Genomic DNA, 27294 nt, shown 5'->3' on the forward strand with positions numbered 1-27294 from the left:
TGAGTATCTTCAGAGTAGAATTGCATAACACAAGCAGAAACTGGATCACATGTTTATTATCCATATCTCAAGTTAGCCTGTTACTGCTGCCACTGCCTTTTTTTTTTTTTTTTTTTTTTTTTTATTAAAGATAATTTTTATTGATATCAGAAAAAACAGGTATAATTACATCGAAAGACATCACTACAGTTATGAAAACCATAATTATTACAGATACCTCAATGCGACTAAAAAAAAAAATAAGGTCAGACTACCACTATGAGCATACGCTATACCAATATGTCCTTATAGTGCCTGTCCACCCCAAAACATTAATCCATAATTAAAGAAGAAGAGAAAAAGAGAAAAGAAAGAAAACACAAAGAAAGGAAGCCCTCCCTCCCCCCCCCCCCCCCCCCGTCGGTAACCCCTTCGTATTAAATGTTGAATAGACACAGCCGTGTTGATGGATCGGTCATAGTAAAGATACCTTCTCTTAACCCTTTGCCAATAAAAAAAAGGAAAAAAAAAAAAAAAAACCCGTGCAATCCTGAGTGTCCTACTTATCTCATAATGACCATAAGAAATATTCATTATATTATATAATATTAAGTAATATACTTTCCAAATTCACAAATATACCTAGTGTAAACCGTAAAGTTTATAAAGTGAGTACTATATGAGTGTATAATCCAATTAGTATACGAAAACTACTGTACACAGAATGAAAAAAATATGTAAATAACAGTGAAGAGTAATAAACAGAATAATTAATACTAAGCATGATAGTTCATAATACCAACAAATACAAAAATTAAGTCGTAGCATAATAAATATTAAATAAGCACGTGTTAAATAAAGTGCGTATTGTGTAAAATATCTCATCGGCTAAAATAGTGCTAAACTATAAAATATGGTCATGAAGAAGAGACTTGATTAGACTGAGTCCTAAGATCATTCAAATACTGTATTTCTGCATTGGGGAAGAGTCTAATCCAACGATGCCAAACACTATAATACTTATGCAGGGTATTCCTGCTCGAATAGACAAATTTCTCATGTCTGAGTGTATAATTAACTAAGGCTTTCCAGCAGGCTATATTAGGGCCATTTTTTGCCAACCAACCTCTGGCAATAATAACTTTAGCCAATGAACATGTATTGCTAATGTATTGCCGATCACTGGATCCTATAAGTCTATTATCAAAAATATTCAAAAGACAGCTTTTTACCGTTAGGGCCGCACGAGGGATCCCGGAATCTGACAAAGTCTGAATCACCTCTTCCCAATACGCAGATAGCAACTGACACTGCCAGGTTAGATGAAAGAACGATCCTGGGTGTAAATTACACTTAGGGCAGAGTACTGACGACCGACCATTAAATTTAACCAACCGAGTTGTCGATAGGTAGGCTCTATGGAGAATAAAGAGTTGCACTTGCTGCACCCGAATAGCATTGGTAGCTTTTAGAGTATAAGGAACTGCCTCACGCCATTCCCCCTCCTCCAGCGGTCCCAGATCTTGGGCCCATTTATCCCTCAATGTTTCCAACAAAGCTTCACCCCTATCTGCATTAAGACGCTTGTATAACCTACTGACTAGTTTATGTTTACCCCCAGTCCTAATAATAACCTTAATGGGCAGCTCACGCAATTCTGGGGCCCTCCCGAAGAATTGTGCCTCCGTTGCTGTTTTCAGCTGTAGGTAACGATATAAATAAGTTTTGGGAAGCCCAAATTCAGCCTTCATTTCAGCGAAGGTTTTAATTCGACCAGAGACATAAATTTGACCGAGAGTAGTAACTGAATAGCGGTGCCAGACTTCCTTAATTTGAAGTGATACCAACTCCTTAAATGTAACATAGTCCTCTAAGGGATGTGAGGGGTCTAGTCCTTGTATATTTAAAATTTTATCAGCCTCCTGCCAAATTGAGATGGCCTGTCTTACTTGCGGAGGATCAAGAGGATAAATGCCTGGTTGTAAGATTCTGTTAATGGGATTAAGTCTGGGCGTAGCCAGAGAAATTAGTGCTTTGGCTAAATCAGAGTCTTCCCCGTCCCTCATCCATGGGCACAGTTGTGAAAGTTGTGCAGATAGATAATACAGACGGAGGTCGGGAAGTCCCATGCCCCCGAATTTCTTATCCATCATAAGTTTACTCAGTTGGATCTTGGGGCGCGTATTATGCCAAATGAACGATGATATCTTACTGTTTAATTTCCTAAATAAGGTTTTGGGTAAAAAGATGGGGGAGTTCTGAAAAATATAAAGCATCTGGGGAAGAATAACCATTTTTATTAGATTAATTCGTCCGGAAACTGTCAGTGGTAATTTGCTCCAGGACTTAAATTTTCCATCTATTCTGGCCAGAATTGGGGAGATATTATATTGAAAAAAATCCTCAGGGTGACGAGTAATCTGTATTCCCAAATATTTAAATTTCGTAGCCCACACCAATGGAGAAGGGAGAGGACGCGGTTGAATAGTATCCGAACCTAGATATAAAATAGTTGACTTATTCCAATTGATGTTAAAACCGGAAAGTAGGCCAAATTCCGTAATGAGCTCAAAAACTATTGGAAGTGATGTCCGATAATCAAATAAATATATCAGAACATCATCTGCGTATAAAGATACCACGTCCTGTCCCTGGTCCATTTTTAATCCTCTTATCCCTGGATGAGTCCTCATAATACAGGCTAAAGGCTCAATAGCGAGCGCAAAAAGCAGGGGAGATAAAGGGCACCCCTGCCTTGTGCCCCTAAAGAGTCTAAAGGCCGCTGAAGTCCACCCATTCAGGGATACCCTAGCTAAGGGGCATTTGTACAGAAGTTGTATCCATTTAACAAAATTATCGCCAATTCCAAATGCCCTGAGTGTGGCCCATAAATATGGCCATTCTACCACATCAAAGGCCTTAGTGGCATCTAAAGAGAGGACAGCGGGAGAGCTCTCAGGGTCAACAGGTAATTGTAAATGAGTATGAAGCCTACGTAAATTTGCAATAGTAGATTTACCTGGCATAAAGCCATTTTGGTTGGGGTGCACAATTTTCAAAATACATCTAGCCAATCTTTTTGCCAAAATTTTGGCCAAGATTTTGGCTTCATTAGATATTAAAGATATAGGGCGGTATGAATCAATATTACACGCCTCTTTCCCCTGCTTCAATATCAATACAATCTTGGCTTCAGCCATTGACTCCGGGAGCTCCCCCTCCTCGAAGCAGCGCATAAGGGTAGTATGTAATAACTGGGATAGAGGCTCTGTGTATTTCTTAAAAACCTCTATGGGCATCCCATCTAGTCCAGGAGATTTGCCCGCCGAGAGTTCTTTAATCGCCTGGCGGACTTCACTAATATCTAGAGGTTGTTCCAGTACTAGACTGTCGGTTTGGGATAATTTAGGAAGGTCTATCCTCTCTAGCGATGATTCTAGCTGGTCTAGGGTGATGTTTAATTTAGAGGTATAAAGATCTTTAAAATACTCCATAAAAATTTCGCCCATCTGAGCCGCGTCAGATATCAGATGTCCCTGAGTATTCCTGATAGGACCTATACAAGAGGGGGTAGCCTCGGCTTTTGCCAGATAAGCCAAATAACGCCCCGGCTTATCGGATAGCTGGTATGCCGATAGGGAACGGTGCAACATCAGTTTAGCGTTATCCTCCTGAACTGCAGCCAGCCAAACCTGACGAGCACCTTGCCATTTCTGCAAGGATCCCGGGGATTTATTGGCTAGATATTCAGACTCTGAGCTGAGACATTTATCCTCCAGATCCTGTATCCGATCTTTATTACTCTTGCTGATTTCTTTTATACGTTTCCTAAATCCGCCTCTCATAAATGCCATAAAGGCATCCCACTCAACCGCGGCACTAGCTGAGCCACGATTATATAGCCAATATTCTGCCATAGAATCCCTCATGCTGTCGTCTGGTCCCATATATTGAAGCCATGCTGGATTCAGTTTCCAGAATCCCTGGCCCCTGTCCAGACCATCGGAGAATTCCAGAACCACGGGGGAGTGGTCCGAAATTCCCCGAGGCTTATACTCTATGTTTCTAACCAGTGGAGAAAGAGACCGAGACGTCAGCATCAGATCGATTCTGGAGAATGTCTGGTATGTTGTGGAATAACAAGAGTACTGCAGGGCCTTCGGGTTCCGCTCCCGCCAGACATCAATCCATCCCAGATCCTTAATAAAATTGGAAAACACTGCATTTCCCCCTGAGCCTGTAGTTGTAGTACTACGCCATCTGTCCAGGTCTGGATCAAGAGTGTTATTAAAGTCCCCTGTACATAATATAGGGGCAGATGGATTATGCGCCGCAAACGCAACGGCCTTAGTTAAGATTTCAGAAGAGTAGGGGGGGGGGAATATATACTGCCAACAATTGCAATGGGAGAGAGTTAAGGATACAGTCGATAAACACATATCTGCCCCCTGGGTCTACCTCCACCCGATTACATACAAAATTAATAGACTTTTTAACAAGTATAGAAACCCCTCGGGAATTTGTTGAAAAAGAAGAGTGAAAGGCCCTCCCCACCCATCGCTGCTTAAGTGCCATCAATTTTCCCCCAACCAGATGAGTTTCCACTAAGCAGGCAACATCTGCCCCATATGATTTGATCTGCTTCAGAACTAATGAACGCTTGACCTTATTATTTAGGCCCCTAACATTCCAGGCCAAAATTTTTACCATATTAATTCAGTAGATAGTTTAAGAAAAACCTTAGGCATAATAAATACGTAGAATATAGGCAATACAGTATTAAGTTCAACACGGCTTTGGTTACTATAATCATCAAACATCCAATGGTTACCTTCCTCCCCCCACCCTGTACACCCACATCCTATAGGCATACCTAGACCCAAACCCACCCCACCTCCCCCCCACACAAAAAAAGAAGAAGAAGAAAAAAAAAAAAAAAAAGGGGGAAAAATAAGCTCTCTTTAAAATTCACACTGAAGGGGCTAGGGAAAAGAACAATAAAGGGCCACCCCTAGTTAGGGAGATTCCCCAGCAGGTTCCTTTCAGGAATACATTAATATAGATATTTCCTACATATGCGCTGACTACTTTGCTGCAGTAGATTTAGTGACCAGCCATTGAGCTGCCTCCTCAGGGTTCACAAAAAAGTGAGTGGAGTCTTTATCCACCACACGAAGTTTAGATGGGAACAACATAGAGTAGCTCAAATTTTGTTCACGAAGCCTCCTCTTGATGTCTCCAAATTTGGCTCTGTCCCGCTGGACTTCAAGGGCAAAGTCCGGGAATACTGAGATTTTATTTCCATTAAAAAGCAAAGGACCATTAGTGCGTATACAGCGGAGAACAGCATCTCTATCCACAAAGTTCAAAAACTTAACAATAAATGTTCTTGGTGACGCTCCAGGCGGAGGTGATTTAAATGGAATTCTGTGAGCGCGCTCCACCGCGAAAAGAGGGGTGAATATAGTTTTGCCAAGTGTATCGCTCAGCCAGCTTTCGACAAATTGGGTAGGATTCTGTCCCTCAGAGCGCTCTGGAAGGCCTACGAATCTGAGGTTATTACGCCTCAGTCTGCCTTCCACCTCTGTAAGTTTCATTTTAAGATCTGAGGTCTGCTGAATGCATTTATCAACCTTTTTGAGCCATTGGGAGTTTACATCTTCAAGATGGGAAATATGCTTTTCAGCTTCATCAATTCGAGTGGTAATGGCTCTAAGGTCAGATTTCACAGATTGGACCTCAGATTGCAGGTCTGTCATCTGTCGCGATAAATGTTGCTCAGAATTTGTAATAGCATCGAGTAGCTGCTGTAATGTTGGGTCCTCGGGTTTCTCCGGGCTTTTATGTTTAGTAGGGGTGGGCTGGGGGGTTGTAGCAGGGGTTGATGCAGAGTTACCAGGCTGAGATCTTGCAAACTTTTCAAGACGGGCCGCAGCTGCGGCATTGGTTGTTTTGCCCATTTCTCTGCTTGTAAATGGTGAACCAAGGATAACAATAAGTCCAGCACTGTTGCACTTAACTATACCCCACACAAAAAAAAAAAAAAAAATATATGCCCAGCCCTGAGCCTTTTGCTTGTGCTTATGGAAATACTGTGACTCTTTATCTTGCTAATAAAGGCACTTTAGTATACTCAAAAATAGTACATAACTTGAAGCAGTTCCACAAAGTAAAGACACTGTATACTGCACCGTGTTTCACCGTAGTGACTGTTGAGTTCAGTTCCCAGATAGAAGTAGGCTCATACAGTCTCGGAGATGCGTATTTCATACAGCGGCATTGCTTGTATATCAGAGTGGAAAAAAGCCGGCAGTATACAGCATATAGAACTGTCCAGAAAGCCTGGCGTCGTGAGACCAGCCGCCGGCGTGGCGGGATACGTCCCCACACAGCGCTGATTCCAGCCGCACAGTCACCCTTCTCTCAGGCACGACCGACAGCTCCAGTCGTGTAAAGCCGCGGCAGCGCACGCTCCGTCAGCAAGAGCCGGATATCCGGATTAAGCCACTGCGGCGTCCCCACTCTACGCAGTTCCTCCGACCGGGTTTACAACCCATTCAGCGGCTCGTTCGGCTGGGAGAAATTCGGCAGCACAGCGTCATGCAGGTAGACGGATAGTTCCCTGCTGGGGAGCTCACACACCACTCCTCACTCCCGCTCCGTCGTGGCCCCGCCCCAATTAATACCTCCCCATTGTTAACGCCACCCCACTATTAATGACAACCCGAAGTGTGGCGAGCGCAGCGCGCCCGCGAGGGGCGGCGGTAAGCGTCCTGCGACCTTTTCATACCCCCACTATCCACGTCAGTGTGGAGTTGATTTTATATAGTGTGGTGAGCGCAGCGAGCCACCGAGCCCGAAGCGTGGCGAGCGCAGCGAGCCCCACGAGGGGACTCGCATTACTTCACAAGTATTACGCGTCCCCTCGCCACGCTTCGGGCTCGCCACACTATATAAAATCAACTCCACGCCGACGTGGATAGTGGGGGTATGAAAAGGTCGAAGGACGCGTGCCGCCACCGCTCGCCACGATTCGGGTTGGCGCTGATAGTAGGGTGGCGTTAACAATGGGGGGCATTTGAACATAGTCATTACCCATCAGGGTGGGTGTACAATCTAAAATCGGGTCTGTGGGGGCATTTAACATAGGAATCAGGCATCTGGGTGCCTGTACAATTAAAAATCGGGTATAATCGCGTCACATCGCATGCGATAATATCTGATGCGACGCGATTTTGTGGTTGCCCTGCGATGGAAATCGGGGGTGCCGTGATAATAACGATGGTTTAAAGGTTAGCATTACTGTCTCACAGCACTGAGGTCACGAGTTTGATTCCCACCATGGCTATTTGTGGAGTTTGTACTTTCTCCCCTTGCTTGTGGGGGTTTACTCTGGTTACCCCAGTTTTTTCCAAAAATCGAAAAATATACAGGTGGATTAATTGGCTCCTGACAAAAATGAACCCTAGTGTATAAATATGTACATGTACATTTGTTTAAGGCAGACTAGATGGGTCAAGCGGGTCTTATCTGTTATCAAATTCTATGCGCACTCTTAAATTTCTAATTACATACATTGTTTGTTTTATTTCATATTGTGTTTCCAAGCGGTCCATAAAACCCATTTTATTTAGAGTAAACTAGGGTTTATGTAGTTCCATTAAAACCTTTTTTGAAAAGTCCATTGAGGGACAAGAATCCAGTTCTGACTCCCCACCTGCTCCAGTCCCGGGGCTCCCCTGCCGCTATTCACAGCACTTTCGAGTTTATTCAGCAGTCTGCGATGTGGGACAGTGTCAAAAGCCTTACTAAAGTCTAGATAAGCTAGATCTACTGCCCCTAGATCAGGCATGTCCAAAGTGAGGCCCTCCAGCTGTTGTGAAACTACACATCCCAGCATGCCTTGCCATAGTTTAGCATTCCCTAATAGCAAAACTGTGGCAAGACATGATGGGATGTGTAGTTTCACAACAGCTGGAGGGCCATAGTTTGGACATGCCTGCCCTAGATTATCTATTACTTTTCATCACCCAGTCAAAAAACTCAATAAGGCTTGTTTGTCATGAGCTGTTTGGGAAGCTCAGATACAGGTTTAGTATTTATTAAGAAAATACCTCCAGGGTTAATTACAAGACCAGGTCCATAAACAAGAAATATAGTTAATAAATACACAGCAATATTAACCCTTTGGAAGCAGTAGAATGTAGCACTCCTACCACACAGCTACTCCCTTAAAGTGCGATCTTAAGAAAAAAATGTACAATAGATGCAGACATTGGATGTGATTCAGAGGTGGACACTGCTTGCAATGAATCTTAGGATGCAGCTGCTGTATGAAAATAAGTAATAGCAAGAGCAGGCATCTTATGTGACAAGACAACCACCTGTGTAGGGAAGCCAATCCCGGGGCATTTTTTCAATCCCGGGATTCGGGATTGAAAAATGCTCAATCCCGGGATTCCCGGGATCCCGAGATTGGCTTTCCTAATAAAAAGACAATCTAGCTGCCCCACATTTACCTTCATTTGAGGGTGCAGCAGGGTTGCCAGGAGCCCGGTTGCTGGGTGGGGGGGGGGGGGACGGGTTGTCCATGGTGCGGGCTGGCGTGCTGGCATGCTGGCTGGCTTCGCGCTGGCTGGGTGGGCGGGTAGGCTTGCTGGCTGGGCGGGTGGGCTTGCTGGCTGGGCGGGCGAGTGGGCTTGCTGGGCGATTCATAGCTGGCTGGGCGGGTGGTCTTGCTGGCTGGGCGGGTGGGCTTGCTGGGCTGGTTCATAGCTGGCTGGGCGGGCGGGCAGGTGGGTGGGCTTGCTGGCTGGGCGGCGCGGCATCACATTGCCGGGCGCGACCTCTGCCTGCGCAGCGTGACCTCTGATCTCGTCACGCTGCACAGTGCTGCCGGGAGAAGTCGGGCAGCGTCTGAGCAATGCTCAGACGCTGCCCGGCATTAGACTGCGCGCATGCGCAATCTAATCCCGAAATCCCGGGATTGGAAACTCCAATCCCGGGATTGAAATCCCAGCGTTTTGGGGGCCAAATCCCGGGATCCCGCCGATCCCGATCCCAGGATTGGCCACCCTACACCTGTGGTTCAGTGAGTTGCTGCAGGTGCAGCACTGGATCAGCATCAGGTAACCATATGCCATTAGAGTAACCCAAAGCGTAGTTTCACACACTCCGGTTTTGACCGGACGGTAAAAAGACGGACAAATTTTGTCCGTTTTTTTGCAGGATGGCAGAACCTTTCACATGCTCCGGTTAAATTATGCGCTTATACTGTAAATAAGCTGGATGCATAAGCTGGATGCAGCAGCATGTCTAACTGTGGTGTAGGGATGGCCATCATTGCCATTGCCATCGATGGTTGCCATCTATGGCAATTCTGCAACTGACCATCTATAGGGCTATTTCACACACTCCGGCTCCTGCCAGGGGTCGAAATCCCGCACGGCCAAAAGCCGTGCACAGTAGTTGTTAATGAACACTATTGTGTCCATTCACGTGGGACGGCCACGGCCCGGCCACCCGGTTGCAGCCGGATCCCACCACTGGAAGGGACGGCTGTCGGGCTGTGGCCATCCCCTCCATTCTAAACTGCTGTGTGCTGCACGGCTTCCTGGCCGTACGGGTTTTCGCCACCCGGCAGGAGCTGGAGCGTGTGAAATAGCCCATAGTGCTAAACTATGCAATGGATGACCATCAATATTTTTACATATCGATGGTCATCCATTGTGTGTCAATCAAAAAAACGGGGGGCGAGGCTTTGCAGGTGCCGGGGGGCGGAGCTATGATCAGTGTCCAAAAAAACCTAAACATCGTTTTGCTGTGCCATCGATGGAGGGAAACCATCTGGTTCACCCCCCATCGATGGCGAAAGTATATCGATGGCAAAAGTATTAACATCGCCAATAAACCATTGATGACTGTTACAACCCATTTTGACTCTCAGCCCAGCCTGCGTCTCTCTAGCCTCGCCCCCCCTTGTCACATGGGGGCGGGCTTTATCATCTGGCAGCACCGTGGTGTGTGAAGGCGCCCATTGCCTTCCACACCACACTGAGCAGGGAGGAATGGACGGTCACGGCACGACAGCCACCCGCTGCAGTGGTAAGATCCGGCTGTTACCCGGCGGCCGCGCCGTGACCGTCCAGTGAGAAACACAACATAGCAGCCCATTAGTGACTGCACGGACGGCACGGCTTTTAGCCGTGCTGTGTTTTGCCGCCCGTCGGGAGCCGGACAGTGTGAAAAAGCCCTAAGAGTACATAGTGGCCATCGGAACTCCTCTACCAGGCCAGAAAATTCTGCATCAAGATGCAACTCCTGGACTCGACACACCGCCATTTTGTAAATGTCTTGTCACACCCAAAACAGCTGCAGCATGTCAATCACGCCACAGTTATGGGGACTCTCTGAGGGATCTTTCAGGACCTATTCTGCACATGCGCAGAAACCATCAGGTTTCAGACAGATATAAGGATATCAGTATACAGAACATTTAATAATGTCCATTTAAATGGACATTATTTAAAAATGTATTGCGTGATGACATTTGCCATTCAAATCCCAGTGTACATTTAATACTGTTAAGATTTACTGTCAGATGCCAAAGTATTCTAATTAGAATAAATTACAATGCTTTTGTAGCAAGGGTCTGATCTAGAACTGATCGCTGATCTGCAAAGTTGCAGGTGTCTGCGAGCACACAGCTGCCACTCAGACAGAAACAAAACCTGCCCTGAGTAAATTCGCTATGCACTTGCAGATCCATACGCAACTCACAAACCATTCAAATTATTTTTCCAGTCTGTGGAAATGTAAGTTTGTCCCTTCAACAACTCTGTGACTGACATAGGCTTTGCCATGAAGCTCAACATTAAGCTCAGGTGCACCTGGTTTCCCCTGATCAGTCAGAGCACAAACCAAGCATGAAGTCAAAAGGAATTGTCTGTAGACCTCCGAGACAGGATTGTCTTGAGGCACATATCTGGGGAAGGTTACAGAAAAATATCTGCTGCTTTGAATGTCCCAATGAGCACAGCGCCTTCCATCATCCATAAATGGTAGAAGTTCAGAACCACCAGGACTCTTCCTTGAGCTGGCCATACATCTAAACTGAGAAATCTGGGGAGAAGGGCCCTAGTCAGGTAGGTGACCAAGAACCCCAATGGTCAATCTGTCAGAGCTACAGTATTCCTCTGTGGAGAGAGTAGAACCTTCCAGAAGGACAACCATCTCTGCAGCAATCCAGCAATCAGGCCTGTATGGTAGAGTGGTCAAACGGAAGCCACTCCTTAGTAAAAAAGTAGAAGGACTCTCAGACCATGAGAAACAAAATTCTCTAGTATGAGGAGACAAAGATTGAACTCTTTGGCCTGAAAATGGCATGCATAATGTTTGGAGGAAACCAGGCATTGCTCATCATCAGGTCAATATCATCCCTACAGTGAAGCATGGTGGTGGCAGCATCATGCTGTGGGAATGTTTTTCAGACGCAGAAACTGAAAGATTAGTCAGGATAGAGGGAAAGATGAATGCAGCAATGTACATCCTGGATGAAAGCCTGCTCCACAGCGCTCCTGACCTCAGACTGGGGTGACTGTTAATTTTTCAGCAGGACAATGACCCTAAGCATACCACCAAGATATCAAAAGAGTCTTCAGTACAACTCTGACTGTCCTTGAGTGGCGCAGGCAGGGCCTAGACTTAAATCCGATTGAACATCTCTGGAGAGATCTGAAAATGGGTGTGCACTGATGGTTCCCATCCAACCTGATGGAGATTGAGAGGTGCTGCAAAGAGTAATGGGCAAAACTGCTCAAAGATAGGTGTGCCAAGCTTGTGGCATCATATTCAGAAATACTTGAGGCTGAAATTGCTGCCAAAGCTGCATCAAGAAAGTATTGAGCAAAGGCTGTGAATACTTCTGTTTATGTGATTTATTTGTTTTTTTATTTTGACAAAATATGCAAAAATCTAAAAAAAAAAAACATTTTTACGTTGTCATTGGGTACTGTGTGTAGAATTTTGAGGAGAAAAAATTAATTTATTTTAATTTTGGAATAAGGCTGCAACATAACAAATTGTGGAAAAAATGAAGTGCTGTGAATATTTTACAGGGGTGTGGTATAGAGTTCTGACAGTTGGGATCCCGACAGTCATTATCCCGACGTCGGGATCCCGACTGGCCGGACCCAGGCAGCATGGTGAGCGAAACAAAACCCCTTGCAGGCTCGCCACGCTGCGGGCACGGTGGCACGCTACTCTCGCCACCTATTCTATTCTCCCTCTATGGGGGTCATGGACCCCCACGAGGGAGAATAGCCAGTGGCCGTCAGGCCCCCGTGTGTCGGGTTTTGACTGTCGGGACCCCGTCCGGCACCCCTTTACAGATGCACTGTACATCTGCCCAATATTAAAATATCTGATGTCTGATATATTAACTATACTTTAATAAAAATGCAAAAGCTTTATAAATAAAATGTTTGATGGTGTGTACACATGGGTACAATCACGCTGCGATTCTGACTATATAGTCAGAATCGCATCGGTATCGCACGCATATCGCAAGGGTTTTAACCCTAGCGATCCCGATGCGCGCTCCCGTATCGCACGGCAGAAAGTCTTGGCTATATAGTGCAGATCTGCACTATATAGTCAAAATTGTATGCCATCGCATGCATGCCGTGCGATGCAATCGCATCGGGGATCACACGGCACATCTCACCGTGTGTACACACCATAAGATAGACATTTGTTTTTGTTACAAATTGCTCAATACATCATCAACTTTGTAAAAGTTATTATGTAAATTATAAAAATAAGTGTTTGAAATAACTGAATACAATCCTTGACGCATTAATCTATTTTTAGCAGTTTGCTCCCAAACCCAGGAAAAACATTAAAATAGTTTAAATCAAACATATTTAAATACCGCACATTGTATAAAGGATTTTGGAAGCGAATTAGTGAATTACAAATGACATGCTCCCATCCAGTACCAGATTTTTATTCCATCCAACCAACTAGATGGATGGTTAAATGAAAGTTGGTCTAATGTATGGCCAGCATTAGAATACCTACTAAAGCTTGCTGTCATTTTCACAGTCGGGAACCCGCTGCCAGCATTTTGGTCACCAGGATGCTGTAACCAACCCTTCTAAGCAACATTACAGACGGAAGACAATAATATGGATCTTATTCTGGTACACTCGCAAGGCTGCAAATTTGGACCAAACGCTCCCTGCAGTGCCGCCCCCTCACATGCCGCGATCCACAACGCGGGTGCGAATAGATGATTTACATAATCATCCATTCGGAAACTTGGGTGGGGGAGAAATCATCTGATGATTTCTCCAGCGCATGCAGATCATACACCTCTATGGTGTCTCTGATCTGCGAGCACCTCGTGCGGGAAGCAGGCAGGCAGCTGACATCACGGGATATCCCTGGGAACGCCCAGCGTTTTCATGGGAATGCCCCCCAACTGCACTGATAGGTGCAAGCGGGACGGCGAACATGTAGTTCACCGTAAATTGCAAAGAGGAAAAGTGTTAAAAACCCTTCACCAGCGCATGCAAAACAAAGGGTTACCTCCCTGTTAGTGCTATATGGTGGTCTCTTACAATATGTTCAATGCAGGAATATTAAACAGGTAGATGATAGATGGGTCCATAATGGACACATTATGGGTCCATATGAAAGAGAAATTCATAACATGTGCAATAAAGTTTTAATATGTCAAATCCCTAATACAAATAAAATCTATCATATATACAATTAAAAAGATGGCACACAACACTTAAAGTTTCCCCTATATGGGTTACAGCTGTGGAGGCCTTTACCGGAGATGTTGGAACTGTCTTTGTGGAAGAACAGTTCAAAAGCGCTTATGTGAAACAGGGCAGCAGATAGGCCCTTATTCTGGTTGGTGCGGATATATCCGCGTGCGTTCGGTCCGCTGATGTTTTGTGTCTGCGCATGTGCAGAGGCGTCTCTGCGCATGTGCGAGCGGGGCGTACGGCCAAATCACGCATGAAATGTGAACACTCCGAACAGGGGGTGGAGAGGGGCGTGAAGGGCTATTTGGGCTCATTACCATATGCATACGCCCCGCGTTTCATGGGCGTTCCCATGCAAACGCTGGGCGTACGCATGGTAATGCGGCCGTGACGCACGTGTAGGGGGCGGACATATGACATCGCCGGATGTCAGCTGCCCGCCCAGATCCCTGCTTTTGCACTGAGAAATGCCCGTGTGGTCTGAGGTTGCGGGAGCTGGTGGACCATTCGGTCCTGCAGTCGATGAACTGCGACCATCGAATGATGGGGGAGGTTCCCTGAGATGGAGGAGGCGTATTCCATGAAAAAAACACGTGCGGTCCGTTCGGCCAGCTCCTTACCGCATTCGGACGGAGTGAGCGATCCGTACGGAAGGCGGGGTTTCGCACGCACGGTCCTGGCCGCATATTCGGATCCGGCCGCACCGATCAGAATAAGGGCCATAGTCTGGATCACACGTGGCAGGCAAAGGACAGCATACAGGTGTCACACATCAATAGGGGAATGCCGACGGGTTTCAACCGAATGTTGGTCTTTTTCAAGGCTCCTTTAGTGTGTGTGCACAAAGCTTCCAAGTCTTCTTTTATCCTCCCGAAGCTCCTAGAACATGGCTGAACATAAGTTTGACAGTTTCCAGACAACCCGGCAGGTCACATGTTCCAGGCCACCCAGCAGATGCATAGGCAGAGTTGACCAACTTTCAAAGAGCTCAGTGGTGATGCATTGTGATTGGCTGACCAATGTTGTGCCACATAACTCCAAAACGAAGCAAACAATTACCAATTTAACTCTGCACATCCTGGGACAAAAAGCTTTAATTGTGCATATGTGTCATGCTCAGGCAATGGCTTCATAGAAACAAGTCACTCCTAAAAAAAACTGCCCAAAATGATCTTATTGTTAGACTTCATCATTACAATACACTTTTTACATAGTTATGTCCTCAGCATTACATCAACAATGCAGATACTATTATGCTCTTAAACTTCATTTAAACAATAGAACCTGACCATTAAACACAATTATAACATTATTACATTCTAGAACCTCTTAGGACAGTACATTGGCTGAACAGAACAAAACCATCATGCACAATATAGTATTGGGGTTTACTGTTTATACAGCCCCCTTAGTTACCCCATCCACACACTATGGGCCTTATTCTGGTCAGTGCGGATATATCCGCGTGCGTTCGGCCCGCCGATGTTTTGTGTCTGCGCATGTGCAGAGGCGTCTCTGCGCATGTGCGAGCGGGGCGTACGGCCAAATCCCGCATGATATGTGAACACTCCGAACAGGGGGTGGAGAGGGGCGTGAAGGGCTATTTGGGCTCATTACCATATGCATACGCCCCGCGTTTCATGGACGTTCCCATGCAAACGCTGGGCGTACGTATGGTAATGCGGCCGTGACGCACGTGTAGGGGGCGGACATATGACATCGCCGGATGTCAGCTGCCCGCCCAGATCCTGGCTTTTGCACGGAAAAATGTCCGTGTGGTCTGAGGTTGCGGGAGCTGGTGGAGCGACCATCGAATGATGGGGGAGGTTCCCTTAGATGGAGGAGGCGTATTCCGTGAAAAATACACGTGCGGTCCGTTTGGCCAGCTTCTTACCGCGTACGGACGGAGTTGGCGATCCGTATGGAAGGCGGGGTTTCGCACGCACGGTCCTGGCCGCATAATCGGATCCGGCCGCACCGATCAGAATAAGGGCCTTTATTAGTGGCTTTTAACATCAACCCTCAAATTCTTCCAACAGGTTATGTTTTCAGGATTTCTGTCTGCAGCAGCAGGTGCGATTATTACTGACTAGCAAAATCGATTAATTCCCCTGTCCATAATAAAGCAATCTACAAAACATGACCTGTTGGTGGTACTTGAGGATTGGAGTTGAGAATCCTTGCTCTATATAAAGATGTCAGATGTCCTGGCCAGAATAATCTGACATTATGAAGAAGCAGTGCTATATATACTAAAATAACTCTAGCAGTTGTTTCCAAACTCAGAGCACCCGTAAGCTGGGTAGACCCTACGCAAGTTTAGCAAACATTATTATTGTAAATATCTTCTAGTGTGTACCCATTATATTGTTAACGATGTGTCCTCACACGGGTACTAGATCACTCTCCACTTTATCACTTTTCAGGGCTTAGTACATCTGGACTCCAATCACCTGCACTCAGAGGTTTTTGGTTTATTTTTGTAGTTTTTTCATTTAAACCATTTTTTTTTCAGTAATGTTTTAGTAACATGTAAATGGTGCTTGATGTGGTGTGCCAGGGGCGGGCAGCTGAGAAATGCACACACACAAAAAGAAGTAAAGCATTAGCACTGGGTATTCCGCTGGCATTAAACATTTTGAATAAAACCACAAGTTTTTTTTATATTAGTTACGGCGCTGTGCATGTAGTCACAGCACAATATAAAGTTTTTTGTTTTTGAAAGATTCATTTAGTTTCAAAAAGCCTACCCTGCCTGTGATTATGCATGATGGGCCAGATGCACTAAGCTTCAAACGTGATAAAATGGAGAGAGAGAGAGAGAAACAGCCAACCAATCAGCTCCTACCTTCCATGTCACAGACTGTTTGAAAAATGTCAGGCAGGAGCTGATTGGTTGGTTGTTTATCCCTCTAAACTTTATAATTTTTAAAGCTCAATGCATCAGGCCTGATATCCTTAAAACCTGAACTGTTAGGGCAGGGGTGGCCAAAAGGTCAATAGCGATCTACCGGTCGATCGCAGATCTTCAACCGGAGGGAGGGGGGGGGGGGGGACAGGGTCTCTTGATCCCAGTTAAATGGTATGTTTTATGGCCACCATATTTTCTATAAAAGTTTTTTTTTTTAAAAGGTAACACTACTGTTAGTTTTAGTTAACATAGCAGTTTTATTTTTTATATATTATGGTTGGGCATAGCATACCCTTGGTGTAAGATTGGTGGGCATAGTTTGATTCTTTGGTGATTTGTCTTATGTGCTCAGCCCCATATGTTTACAACTGATCATTAATAAAAAGCCTCTGCACAGCTTGATGTTGATGTCATTTATAATGGTGTGTCCTGTGAATTTTGGCTCATACCGTGTGTCCTGTGAATTTTGGCTCATACCGTGTGTCCTGATGTGAATTTTGGCCCATACCCTGTGTCCTGGTGTGATTTTTGGCCCATACCCTGTGTCCTGGTGTGATTTTTGGCCCATACCCTGTGTCCTGGTGTGATTTTTGGCCCATACCCTGTGTCCTGGTGTGATTTTTGGCCCATACCCGGTGTCCTGGTGTGTATTTTGGCCAATACCCTGTGTCCTGGTGTGTATTTTGGCCAATACCCTGTGTCCTGATGTGAATTTTGGCCAATACCGTGTCCTGATGTGAATTTTGGCCCATTCTGTGTGGCATAAGGAACATATTGCACTGGGAGGGGATTATTTTTTGCACACGGGGAGATGCCAGTAGATCATCGATAATTAAGTGTACAAAAAGTAGATCCCGAGTGAAAAAAGTCCGGCCACCACTGTGTTAGGGCACCTTAAGGACAGAGGTTGGAAAACCCGGCCTTAGACCACAGATATCCAAACATTCAGACTCAGTGATATTTTCTAAAGGCAAATAATCATATTATAATACAGCTTCCCAAACTCTGCAATTACATTCCAGGTTTTAAGGATATCCATGCTTGATCAGAAGGTGACTTAATCAGTACCTTATTCAAGATGATTAAACAAATGTAATGGATAGCCTAATAGTGGAGCTTGGAAACTCTGCCATAGTATATACAATTTAACAATTTATTAGTTCCGCCAGGCTATGAAATATACACCCACATTAAGAATTAAAATTTTTAGTAAAAGCGATTGTATGCAGTGAGAAAAAAAAAATTCTTAAAAGATCAGAGGCCAGAATCTGATTTTAACAATAAAATCATTCATTCTCTAATGTTGTATCAATTAAAACATCTAAAAAGGATAGCTTGTTCTTAAATCGACAATCAAAAAGATAATAGCGCTAAGTGCAAAACTAGATACACACTATAAAGCTGGGTAAACATTGGGTGATGTATTATTAACTATATGTACGATACAGATATTGTTAAGGATGTATAACGTACATCAGAATTAGCTTTATTGGCTAGGTATATTTACGTGTACTAGGAATTTGGTTTGGATTGCTGTGCAACAGCCAGGGTGGGAACAAGTAAAACAGTGACAGTACAGATATATATCACACCTACAGATATACATTAGACGTATTCTGATGAGGGACACGGGGGACATATTTACTGAGCTGTACAGCACCCAGGCAGCCATTCAGTGGTGCCACTTGGTGACTGCACCAGCCAGATAGGTAGACAGTAAAAACAGTACAGATATAGAACACGACAGGGGTGACACGGGGTACACAGGGCAGCAGTGGAGGGGCTAAACAGTCCAGCGTGGGTGCTGGTGGCAAGGGGGGGTGGTAGTCAGTGAGGCCAGGGGAGAGAGTCTGTGAGGCCGGGGGCCGGAGTTGGGCCCTCCCTGGGCTGCCCAGATAGTGTAGTGGTACCTCCTCCCTTGGGGGCTGCTGCTGGGTTCGCCCAGAGCTGGAGCATCGGGTTGGGGCAGACAGGCTCCTGCTGACTTCTGGAGCACAGTGGCTGGAGACTTGCAGGCAGGAGGTCTGTGTGTGTCACGGCCGGGGATCCTGTTGGTGCACGATGGACTCCTCTGGTAGTCATTCATTGCCGGGGGCCGTGGCTGATGCCTGCGTGCCGCAGCCAGGCGACGCGGCTGCGGGATCCTGCTGGTTGCCGCGGTATACTCCTCTGGTAGTCATTGCGGGGAACGTGGCTGATGCCGCCACTTGTCCTGGCCAGGCTCGGCACTCCTGTCCCATGTCCTTCTGCCTCCTCTGTCCACCTCCTCTACGTCACCTGTCCACCATCCACCTCCTGTGCATCTCCTTCACATCCTCTGGGGATGCGACCATCCCCGGCCCCCACCGGAAGCAAAGAATGAAGCACATCAGTCAATGGGTATGCTCAATATCATTAAATACCCTCCCGTCACCTGTACATGCAGCTCAATCTGACATCATCAGTGACAGCATGTACAGAGCGGGGGTTCCAGCAGTGACGTCACTGACCTATATTGTAAATTATATCGGCCAGTGTGTGTATAATGTGCTAATAGATTCTGCTAAGGAACCACCAATATAGATATCAATATCGGCAGGAGGCTGGAATTGACCAGTGTGTACCCAGTTTAAGATTAACTGTCCACTTGTTTTATCCAATATATCCGAACGACTTTTGGGAGCAAATGGTTGAATGTCATTTGATCCCAGACATTAACAGGTTTTTGCTCCAAACAGAAAGACTGGACAGAAACTTGTAGCGTGTATCCAGCTTTAAGCTGCTCTTACATAAGGATTGGGGCAATTTGATCATTTTGTGATGATTGCCCGACCTAAACCATCGCTGATGAATGGGCTTCTCCAGTTGATGATTGTGAACAAAAATAGATCACAATTGCAGATTCCTAACATGTTTGACAATCTATGATGGATTGCACCTGCGATTGCTGATGTGTGGTGATGATCGGACTTTTGTGTGAAAGTCCTGACAATCATACAATTCTTCCGCTGTTGACAATCACTGCTATAGAGATTACAATTAGGTAGTGTATGGGCATTTTCAGATTTGTAGATCAAATGTGAAGAGCAAAAACATATTCAAATTACTGGTGAAATATCTGTAGTGTCTGGGCACAGATTACTAGATTGTATTTGTATAATTGTGAAACAAATGGCAAAATTATAAAACTGTGGATTTCAGATCGATGATGTGTGTGCCTTTAGCCATAACCATATTTATTGCAACTATATATCAGTAAAGACTCGATTATAATGGAAACCAAATTATAGACTGACGCCTTCATGGAAAATGTCTAAAAACTTTTAAGCATATCTACTAGGTTGCATGCTGTGCGATGCAGGATAGATAAATCACCCTTGAGCTTCCCAGTGGCTACATAGTCCATACACACGTAGCAATGGGGCAGATGTATTAAGCCTGGTGAAGAGATAAACTGGAGATAAAGTGGAAGGAGATAACGCACCAGCCAATCAGATCCCAACTGTCATATTTCAAACACAGCTGATTGGCTGATGCGTTAACTCTTCCAAGTTATCTCCACTTTATCTCCAGTTTATCTCTTCTCCAGGCTTAATACATCTGCCCCAATGTGTGTAGGGGTGATATGTGCTAACCAGTGTTCTGATACAGGCTGGTGATTGACTAAATGTAGTCAAGAACTAGTCAGGCGATGGTGATGCGTGGGACCGTCATTCGGGGGCATACACCTGGAGTGATCCCTTTATCCATTAAAACGACATATTCCACAGATAATCGGTAACCAAACTACCAAACTCAAACTTTTACTCTAAAGACAAAAAGGCCAATTACCAGTATTATCCATATACAGAATTTGCCCTATCCAACTCAATGCAATGGTGCAGAAGGCAGCAAATGACTACATCACAGGTTCTCAAAGTCGGTCCTCAACACCCCACGCAGTGCATGTTTTGCCGGTCTCCTCACAGAATCTGAAATAATTAGCTCCACCTGTGGATCTTTTAAAATGTGTCAGTAATGAGTGCACCTGTCGGGTGACCTGGAAAACGTGAACTGTGTGGGGTCCTGAGAACTGAGTTTGAGAACCCCAGGACTACATTATGAGCAGACATCTAATGGAAGTGACATAAACTATTCAAGCACCTATCTAGCTGAAGTGTCATCAACGGCAGGACAGAAATCAGAACTGGGAAGTAGGCTGTCAACTGGGTTGGTCAATTCAGTTCATTACTTAACCAACTATCATTAATTCCTAATTATAATCAAAGGGTGAAAACAGTTATTTTGAAGAATATACATTTTCTATCTTATCTTCTGCATGACAAGAATAGTAAAGTAGTGGACACAGACAAAAGTGGTTACAAGACTTAAGTTTTATAAGTGGGTTTCACAGGCATCTGCCAGGACAAGACACCCCACGGCGTACCGTGGTGTTGTTCGGTTTTTACTTAGTCCCTGTCTCTGATCAGAAGTTGTGCAAACATTACCATTCTGTCCCACCAGTCAGAATGACACCCCCCACCCAGTCACCACTATCCTTTAATGGCCATATACACCACGGCCTGCCTGTGTGCCCTGTGCCCAATCTAGGCACCACTGGGTGAAGCTGCTGTGATGAAGATATAGGTGTCAAGGCGTGGTGGCCTCTTGCTTGGCCCAGTGATCACACTCAGATGTTAAGGGACACTTACTATTGTCACATAAATTGTATACAGTGAGTGGCCCCTAGGGCTCCATCCAGCTGAGACCAGACGGCGCCCCAGCGGCCCTCGCACCACCCAAGTCCTGACCCCGCCCACTTTCCCAACTGCCTTTATCCGGCTCGGACCGGTTCCCGCCAGCCTGGGCGCGGGGCACTGCGCGTGACTCACGCCTCCCGCTGACGTCAGTCGTCTAGTGCCGTGAGTTTTTTTTTTTACGTACGTGTAGTGCTGAGGCTTCTCGGGCTGCGCCTGAAGCGCTCCGCCGGTCGCTGCTCCCGGAGAGGCAGAGGAAGCGGACGGGGAGCTTGGGACAGGGCCCTTGGACATCCTGAAGTCTCCCTCCTCCGTTCCTTTTATTGCTGGGTCTACGCGGAACGCCGCGGTGGGGGGCGAGCGCGCGTGCGCCGACGCCATGAAAGGAAATGAGAGAAGTGCTTCCGAGGGACAAAGGATGCGGAGCGCTGTGCGCGGAGGGGCCACTAGAGGGCGCTCGCGGCGGCATAGAAAGAGCTACAAAACCAGAGAGAAGCCGATACTCTCCAGCCGGGTGCTGCGTGCCGCACTGCACCTTGGGATCTGTAGTCTACTCTGCCCGCAGTTCCTTCCTACTGTGTGTGTGTTGGGGATGGCGGGATGGGGTTGCGTTCATAGTTGCCAAGTCAGCTTGAAACAAGCGGATTTGGGCTTGTTTTTTTCGTGAGTTGCTTATTTTTTTTGATGGTTGCTTGTTGCTTGTTTTTGGGCTTATAATTTTTTTTAGTAGCTTGTTTTGGGCTTGTTTTATTTTGGACTTCTCTGTAATTCAGTTATTCAGCACAGAGATAAGGGACAAACACAGGTGAGAACTAGGCTTATAGAAATGGTAATGACTCCCATTATCTATGTTGCTGCTTGTGTGTATTCAGTAGGGCTAATCTGATTTTAGCAATGATGCTTGTAGTAAGATTGTTCTATCTTTTCTTAAGATGTCCACGCATGGTACAATTTATCCCGCTCACATCGCACAGCACAAAAAGTATGTGCTCACTAGATTGCATTGCAGCGCATTCAAAACGCATGCGATCTAGTACAAAACGTACATCGCCTGTCGCACCGTGTATGGTAAATATTTCTCAGTGCGTACAAAGGACAATGTTCACTTGAGATTTTTCTTTAGAGAAAAAAATGAAAGTAAAATATCTCATATTGGGGAAGATGTATGAAGGCGCGCTATGGGGAAGAAGGGGGTATCAGCGCCTGTTATGTGCACTGATCCCGCTTCTCCCCCATGTAAGAAGGAGCTGGTGTGCACAGGCCGCTATGTAAGGTAAATGTATGAACGGTTCACAGCGCTGACTGTTCCGCCCCCTGCCGCTATCCGCTTCAACAGCTGCAGGGTGATGAAGCCCTATACCCAAAACAGTGACATCACTGTCCCTGCTGCTGACTTCGGGCTGCGCTGGGATCTCACGTGAGTAGCGAGATCTCGTGCATGCCCAGTACAGCCGGTCATGGGGAAGGAGTCAGCGCGCAAGTTTATGTTCGCCCGCTTCGGCAGACAAGATGTTAATACATCTTGTCGATGTCCCTTCCTGCTTTGCCTCATCAATGAGGCGAAGCAGGAAGTGTTATAGTATTCTTTAAAAGCCAGTTTTGTGCTGATAAAATATCATTGTAAAGACATTACATGTATAAATAATACGTAAAATATCTACCTATCTATAGTCAAATGTAAGTTGGGCTTGTTTTTGGGCTTTTTAGGATTAGATTGGGCTTGTTTTGGGCTTGTTTTTTGGTCATCAGTTGCTTGTTTTACGTTTCAGAGTTGGCAACACTGGTTGCGTTGCTGAATGATGTTTTTATTATCTGAGACACTTGCAGGCACACATCATCACAGGGACGTAATCACCAGTGCAGGGAGGGCTGTAATGATTATCTCGCGGTAGCGCTCACGATCCGGATTGACCATCGATGATTATCCGCGATGGCATGAAACCATCGTCAGAAGGTGGAAGTGTTTATAAAATCGGTGTGGAGAAATCCACACTTATGAACCAAATATGTGTACATATACAGATGTGTGCGTACATCACATACATAGTATAACAAATCTGCGAGAGGTTGATCTATTAATTTTGCAGCAATCAATAGAATATATACATATATCCCTGCTTTGATCTTCTGTCAACGGTTTACCGATATAGTGGGTGAGATTTAATAGGATGAGAGATTCAGAACGTGAGCGATTTGGTCAGAAATCTCCAGTTTTTTAAAGCGGCACTCAAGGGGCAGCCTGACCCCCCTTCACACAGAAGAACAAATTACCGAGTTGAAAATTTCTACCTGGTAATTTGCTGAATAATACAGGTATTTCTTCTGTGTGAAAGGGTCAACCCGGGTCATAAATCCCGTGTCCTCATCCATGGTCAATTCCAGGGTCGGAGACACGGGATTTACGACACGGGTGTGCCCTTTCACACAGAAAAAGGACCCATGTTATTCACAAAATTACCGGGTGGAACTGCTTCACCCGGCAATTTTATTTTCTGTCTGAAAGGGGTATCACTTTCTAAATCTCTCATCCTAATAAATCTCACCCTGTATTTCAGATGCTGGACCCAATTCTTGAAAACTCTATTAATTGTCCTGTTATAGTGTGTTAATCTAGGAGCACTGGATCTAGATTACATCATATAAAACGCAATGAAAATATGTTACCTATTCTGCACTGCAGGAGATTTCCATGGTTTCACCGCATTACATAAAATGACATACCATCTCCACATTTGTGAAACAATTATTTTGTGTAACATGACCGTTCAAACCATTTACCTCAGGCATGTCCAACGTTGGCCCTCTAGATGTTTGTGAAACTACACATCCCAGCATGCTTTGCCACAGTTTTGCGATTAGAGAATGCTAAAACTATTGCAAAGCATGCTGGGATGTGTAGTTTCACAACATCTGGAGGGCCAACGTTGGACATACCTGATTTACCTCATTATAGTTTGTGATCAGATGGCCATCAGATCATCCTTTGTAACTGCATGTATCATTGGCTATTAGCTGCACATACATGATTGGTAGCTGGATTTTGCACATGCGCAAACCCTTTTCTGATGTTCACATCTGCACTGAAGATGTACTATTGGAAAGAGTCATTCAGTGGTTGATATTACAATCCTGGCATTGAATAAGAAAACTAGTTCCATCAAGCCATGAACATTGGTGATTGTCAACTAGTGGCTTCCAATGTCCATCAATACACTGAAATGGATGGTTATCTCTTATTTTTTTAAACAGTGCTTTGGTACTGAAGAGCTAACCACCTGTCCTAAACAACCTCAATAATCAATCAAGGACAAAGCGGTCAGGGACTTACCTTAATATTCAGGTACCTGCAGCCCACCAGCCATTATAAAAGCCTTTTGTAACCTACATTGGGCCTTATGCTTTGTTAGTAACCCTTTGGACTTCTATGGGACAAAGGCCTCATTCAGAGATGTATGTTTTACGTACATCTCCAGTGTTTACTTAACTGCATGTACTGATCAGGTCCTGCATTGTTAAGCACAATACCCCCTAAGGCTGTTTGGGGGTTTATTTATTTATTTGCAGTTTCTTATATAGCGGAGCATATTCCGTTGCGCTTTACAATTGGAAACAGTGATTAAACAAACTGGGTAGAAACAAACTGACATAGAGGTAGGAGGGCCTTGCTCACAAGCTTACAATCTGTGGGGGTTGGGAATGCGTGGCAATAGCTTGTTTTATGGAATTGGTGGAGCTAGTGTTTACATCTTCCGCTACAGATTTACTGACCTTCGCTACGGAGCTGATACAATACTGAGTAGCCATAAGGTGCGTACACATGGGCAAAAATCGATGACAATATGGTCGCTGAGGGACCATATTGCCAGTGATTGGAGTGTGCACTGGCGATAAATCAGCGTTTTCAGCCCCCTAATGGTCGCTGAACGGAGGAGCTTGCTCCTCCGACCAGCGACTTCCCCTGCCTCTTCTTCCGGCAATGTGACATTTTCATCAGCGACCATCTCTGTTCGCTGATGAAAATGGGACACTGAGCGATATGAGTGCTGAGCAATATATTGCCAGCGATCATATTTCTCCATGTGTGTGCACCTTTAAGGCCCATACACACTTGGCGACTTTAAGCTGAAAGTCGCTCAAAACAACAGGTTTGAGCGGCTTTCAGCTCAAAGCTGGCCAGTGTGTATGGCTCGGCGGTGAGCACTGCTGCGGCGTTCAGGACAGCTTTGAATAGCGCTGCACTATGCAAAGCCATCCCCCCCCCCTCCCCCCCGCTGGACAGGGGAAAAGCCGCTCAGTGTGTATGCACTGAGCAGCTTTCCCTCCAGCGATGAATGCGATCATCACTGTCCATACACACTGGGCATAGTCGCCCAGAGTGTATGGACCTTTAAACTCATTTGGATAGCCAATGCTGTGACCTTGTGGTTTTAAAGGGGATTTGATGCTGCACCTTCAGATGCAGTACTCCGAGCTGGGATGGGTGCCGGACGGGTTCCCGACAGTCGTTTACCCGACGTTGGGATCCCGACTGTCAAAACGGCGACAGCCGGGTGCCCGACGGCCACCTGCTATTTTCCCTCGTGGGGGTCCACGACCCACATAGAGGGAGAATATAATAGGTGGCTCGCGTAGCGAGCCACCGTGCCCGCAGCGTGGCGAGCGCAGCGAGCCCACAAGGGGCTTTTTTGCGCTCGCCATGCTGTCTGACTCCGGGCAGTCGGGATCCCGACGTCAGGATAATGACTGCAAAATTCTGTTAAGCGGTGGGAGGGGGTCTCTTCACAAGTGTAAGGTTATCCCAGTTCCTGCCTGTTATTAAGTTTTGTACCCCCTTAAAACTTCATAACAGGCAGCAACGGGGATAACATTACACTTGTGAAGAGACCCTCTCCCACCGCATATAGAAAACCACACACACACTATAACTTATTAAAGGGTTCCAAATGCTCCCTGACCCGTCCACTGCACATCTGTCTGGTGCAGCAGCATTCTGGTTTTACCATAGACCAAGACAATCAAACACTTTTTTTTTTTTAAATCCAATCATCATCCAGACACCGGCTGGATGAATCTGGCTTAGACAGCTCCTCAGTCCTTGTGGGTGCACGGTGACCTGCGCAATGTATCCCTGGGACCACTGAAGCCAGCAGAGGCTTGGATATTTTTCAGTATATCACACAATGGGGGATATTTACTAAGATGTGAATTAGACTTGTGATGTTGCTATGGGAAACCAATCAGAAACTACTTATTCATTTAGCACCTTCTAGAGCTGGGGTAGCCAACTCCAGTCTTCGAGAGCTACCAACAGTTAATGTTTTCCAGATCTCCTCACAGAATTACAAATTAAGTAATTAGCTCCACCTGTGGATCATTTAAAATGTGTTAGTGAGAAATGAGTGCACCTGTGCAGCAGCTAGGTTGTCTGGAAAGTGTGACCTGTTGGTAGCTCTTGAGGACTGGAGTTGGCTACCCCAGCTCTAGAGGATAGTAGACAGGATCTGATTTAATGAGTTGTTTGAGGAACATGTATGTCCACATATTTTTGTTTTATCATGAACTAGACTGAATATCTCAGCCTCAATTTCCAATATAGTACACTGTGCGCGCATTCTCAATAATCTGCCCATGTTTTCTGTGTTTTCCCAACGCTGTCATCTTGCAAATTCAGTGTTGTGTGGCAGCAAATCGGTAGCTTCTAATAAAAATACTTATAATGTGTAGCACTGATATTGGGGCTTTGAATATATCAAAAACTCACGTCCTAATTTAAAAAAAAAAAACACAGAGGGTTTCCCAGGTTTTGAGGGAAGGGATAACACAATCCATTGGTGTAAACTGCCATATGAAGGTGTATAGGAAAGGAGTCATGTCTGTGATTAGCTGTACATTTACATAATACTATGATGTA

General features: G+C 45.5%; 1 protein-coding gene across 4 annotated transcripts in view; it reads right to left on the minus strand.

Moving 5' to 3' along the window:
- Positions 1-21818, minus strand: part of UNK (unk zinc finger) — a 50967-nt gene extending 29149 nt beyond the window's left edge. For 2 of the 4 annotated variants that reach the window (XM_083147974.1, XM_083147972.1), the window contains exon 1: positions 21571-21818. In XM_083147974.1, coding sequence (XP_083004100.1) covers positions 21571-21764 — 194 coding nt within the window. In that variant the 5' untranslated portion in view covers positions 21765-21818. The remainder of the gene's footprint in view (positions 1-21570) is intronic. The other 2 variants (XM_083147975.1, XM_083147973.1) reach the window with 1 other exon arrangement.
- Between the last annotated feature and the right edge of the window lie 5476 nt (positions 21819-27294).

The sequence above is a fragment of the Crinia signifera genome, chromosome 6 (assembly GCF_055691185.1).
Source record: "Crinia signifera chromosome 6, ASM5569118v1, whole genome shotgun sequence".
Classification (NCBI taxonomy): Eukaryota; Metazoa; Chordata; class Amphibia; order Anura; family Myobatrachidae; genus Crinia; species Crinia signifera.